This window comes from Hakea prostrata, chromosome 5, assembly GCF_041222555.1.
Source record: "Hakea prostrata isolate BN-2017 chromosome 5, UWA_Hpros_2, whole genome shotgun sequence".
NCBI classification, from domain to species: domain Eukaryota; kingdom Viridiplantae; phylum Streptophyta; class Magnoliopsida; order Proteales; family Proteaceae; genus Hakea; species Hakea prostrata.
This window is the reverse complement of record NC_142604.1, coordinates 22,557,207-22,561,125: the sequence shown is the minus strand read 5'-3', so window position 1 is coordinate 22,561,125 and position 3,919 is coordinate 22,557,207. Positions and strand designations below refer to the sequence as shown.

The 3,919-nt window shown below is 29.4% G+C and overlaps 1 protein-coding gene across 1 annotated transcript; it reads right to left on the bottom strand.

Annotated features, from left to right (window-relative positions):
• Positions 1 to 219: 219 nt before the first annotated feature.
• Positions 220 to 788, bottom strand: LOC149015706 (mitochondrial import receptor subunit TOM7-1-like). Its single transcript, XM_089156238.1, has one exon. The coding sequence runs from the start codon at positions 704 to 706 to the stop codon at positions 488 to 490; it is 219 nt and encodes a 72-aa protein (XP_089012364.1). The 5' UTR covers positions 707 to 788; the 3' UTR covers positions 220 to 487.
• Between the last annotated feature and the right edge of the window lie 3,131 nt (positions 789 to 3,919).

Below are 3,919 nucleotides of genomic sequence, written 5' to 3'. Positions count from 1 at the left end.
CAAAACAGCAATCGCACTACATACCCAACCAAATCCATTGCGCTGTATTGGATAAATTCAGTAAAAAATTGATATCTTGAAGCTGCAAATTTTAAGAATCGAACACATCAAAGATACCCAATTGACAGCCAATTCAAGCTAGGAAAAGATTAAAATCAAGATACAAAAACAGAAATTATAACAATTACTTAGAATTTATTCTCGATATGCAACCACAAATAGAACGCTATTAGTCCATTCTTTAAATTAGATTACTTGAAAGCTTTAAATGACATACAACGACTCAAAAGAAACCACAACCATCAAAAGTAAATAGCGATCTATTTATGTTGCAGGTGCGAGAACACCCCTACAAAGTAAAAGAAAATAAAAAAGAAACTGATTCAGTTCATGTAAATTCGACGAATAGCAACCAACCCATCGACGAGAAACGCTCAAAAACATCCTATATGACCAACTTCCCGATCTGACAAACCCGGATATCGATTTATACAGGGGCAAGGAGCTGATAAAGTTGCGGTTTCGGCTCTGAGTTCATACCAATGATGATCACGAGAGGAATAAAACCGTAGTGAGTGATTACTTTTGCCTTCTTCATCGCCCAATTGGTCCATTCCTTCAAGCACTTAGCAGTCGATCGATCATCAGAGGATTTTGATCCTTTTGCAGACTTGCCTTTAGCTTTGAGAGAAACCCTAGACGCCATTGATCCTTCTCAGTGATATTCGCTTCTCCTCTTTCTCGATCCCTCCACGACTCAGGAACGGTAACCCTAGAGACTATTATAAGTTTATAACATTGGCGGACCAAGCCAAATAGAGAGGTGATTTGGGTCGTTTTTGCCCTGTTACTAGAACCACCCCCTTTACCAAAAAAAAAACAAAGAGAACTACCCCTTCTGAGAGAAAATTACATGCCTAGTTATTTTTGGATATTCTTTTATAAGATTAAAAGTACTCACTCAATATTTTCATTAATAACACTAGTCAAAACAGAATAAAATAATTTAAATTAAAATAATAATAATAATAGTAATAAAGTAGACTAAAATAATAAATTTTCATCTCTTTTAGAAATTATTATTTCTAAAGTTAATCATACATTAAACAATTATGAAAGCAATGGAAAAAAAGAAAAAAAAAAAAAAAGGAGCATAGACGTTGGAATTGCAAGAAAAAGATGATGGTTATTTATTATGTAGTATAGTTAGTTTTAGGGGTAAAAATGTCCAAATGTGATGAAAAAACATTATGTTAGTTATATAAACCCAAAGTCAATTTTGACTAATTTTGTTAACTGAAACATTGAATAGTTACTTCTGTGATAAAAAAACTTAGAGCAACTTGAGAAATGAGAAATAAACAAGTCCGAACCAGTTCGGTTTGACCGAACAGTTTGGACCAAGTCGAACTGACTAAGATAAGATCGGTGAAATAATAAAATGAATCTCAATAAGATTTGTAGCCGAAGAAACGGTGTTCAATTAGAATTCAACTACTCATATTTGAGTAAGACTCAAGCATTAAGATTGGTATGATAGTCAAGACAATGTTTGAATCCCAGTCAAACTCATACAAAAAAAAACCTATAAAAGGGTAAGAAAATACAAGAGGAATGTACATTGAATTGAGCTATCTCTACTCAATAATTTATTGTTCATTGCTTTCTTGTTCTTTCTTTAAAGTATTTAAATGCTCCCAAATTGTGCGCACGGGTCAAGAATGCATTTTCACCTCCAAGACCAGTCAACCCTTCCATCTTAGACGGTGCACTCCGTAATTGATGGACTAAGGGATCCGTAAAGCTACATTCACCAATTCATTTTCTATGACACGATTTAAAGTAAACCAATGATTTTCAAAAAGTTCATGCGAAATAACAAACTCCTCCCACATTTATATAGGAGAGGAAGAGACACCAACGGAGGTTGTCTTCAAAGGTTATATCTCTTCCCTTAATGTTTGTTAGCAAAGACACCTAGTGGTCATTTAGGTGTCTTTTAGGAAAAAACCCAACCTTTAGAAAAATAAATTGTTTGAATTTTCAAATAAAACTATGAAAATTACAATAAAGCACAATTTCTAGATTATAAGATTATTTTTAAATAATTCTATAATAATGCATAAAGATGAGTCCACAAACAAAGTTGAAAATATATGTTGAATATGAATCCCCTTCTATAATTCAATATATTGTCAATGATTAGAGATTTATTTAAAGTAAAACTTGCTAATTATTATTTTAATGAATTAGTTTTTCAACATGAAGAGGTGAGAATAAACAATTAGAATATATTATCATTATCTCATTTAGATTCTTGTACTGAGCAATGTGAATCTAAAGTTTAAAAGATAATTCATTTACAAAGTATTACGAATCAACTGTCAGATTTACTGATTACCAAAAGTTACTAAATCTCATATTCTAGCTACAAATACTCTAATTTGGGTTGATGTCATAATATGACAATCTATCAATGCAAATGAAACTAAACCATGTTTAAAATGTGAAAAATCAATCCATTCTATAGATAAAAATACTAGAAAAATGAAAAGAAAAAAAATTATCAAGGTAGTCATAATATGGAGACAATTGCTTATAAAAATTATGAAGACATATAACCCAAAAAAATGTTCAGGTACCTGAAAATAATAAAAGTGGAGAGATCTCTATTTATTATATCACTATAGAAAAAAGATGACAGAAAAGATATAGTTGTCGACGAAATTTTTGCATATAATATTATTGTTGAAATAATGAAACAAGACGAGCATCTTAAACTTAAATATATTAATGGATGTAAATGAAGAAATAATTAGCCAAAATAGAACTGCAATTTAAGCAAAATTGAATTCATTTAAAAAAGTGAAGTCTTTGGGTCTGTAGTCTAAATTTCTGAAGATATGAAGCTAATGAGGTAAAAATTATTTTTTTGTGAGAATATGAAATGAGAAAAATGAAATTGTAAGATATGAAGCACGACTTGTAGCATAAGAATTTTTGCAAAAGTCTGTCACTAATTATATAGAAACATATTCTTTTGTGGTGAATGCATTCACATTCAAATATTTTATTAGTTTGACTATACATGAAAAACTTGACATGCATTTAATGGATATTATTACAATCTATTTATATGGTTTATTTGAATGTAAAATTTATATAAAAATTCCTAAAGGATTTAAAATGGTTGAAACACATAAAATTTTTAAAAATTTATTCAATAAGGCTTCAAAGATTATTATATATGTATTAAAGTAATCAAAGTGCATGTAATATAATTGCCTTTGTGAATATTTATTAAAAGAATGGCATAAGAATTACTCAATTTGCCCTTATGTCTTTATTAAAATATGTAAATTTAACTTTTATTATAATAAGTGTATATGTTGATGACTTAAATATTATTAGAACTCTTGAAAAACCTCTAAAAGCAATATATTATTTGAAGAAAGTTGAAATCAAATATATTGGAAAGAAAAAGTTTTGTTTTGACTTGTAAATTGAGTATTTGACGAATGAAATATTCGTTCATCAATCAACTTATATAGAGAAGATTTTGAAGCGATATTATATGGATAAAATACATCTTATAAGTACATCAATGATTGCAAGATCGTTTGACATAAGATATAAAATGCAAGTTAAAGTCTAAATTTGGGATGAAAGAGCTTGGGACAACCAAGAAAGTGTTAGGGATTGAGATATATAGGAGTAAGGGGGAGGGGACTATATATGTTTGTTAAATATCATATTTGCTTAAGGTCATTGAGAAATTTAATATACTGAATTATAACCTATTAATGTTCCTTTAACGACACATTTTAAACTCTTAAATGATCATTGTCCTAAAAATAGTTTAAAATAATGAAATGTCTAAAGTCCCTTACTCTAGTCTTTTGGGGTCTCTTATGTATCT

What these genes read in the sequence shown, in the direction of transcription:
- LOC149015706 (XM_089156238.1), bottom strand. Translation starts at nt 706, where the DNA reads ATGGCGTCTAGGGTTTCTCTCAAAGCTAAAGGCAAGTCTGCAAAAGGA.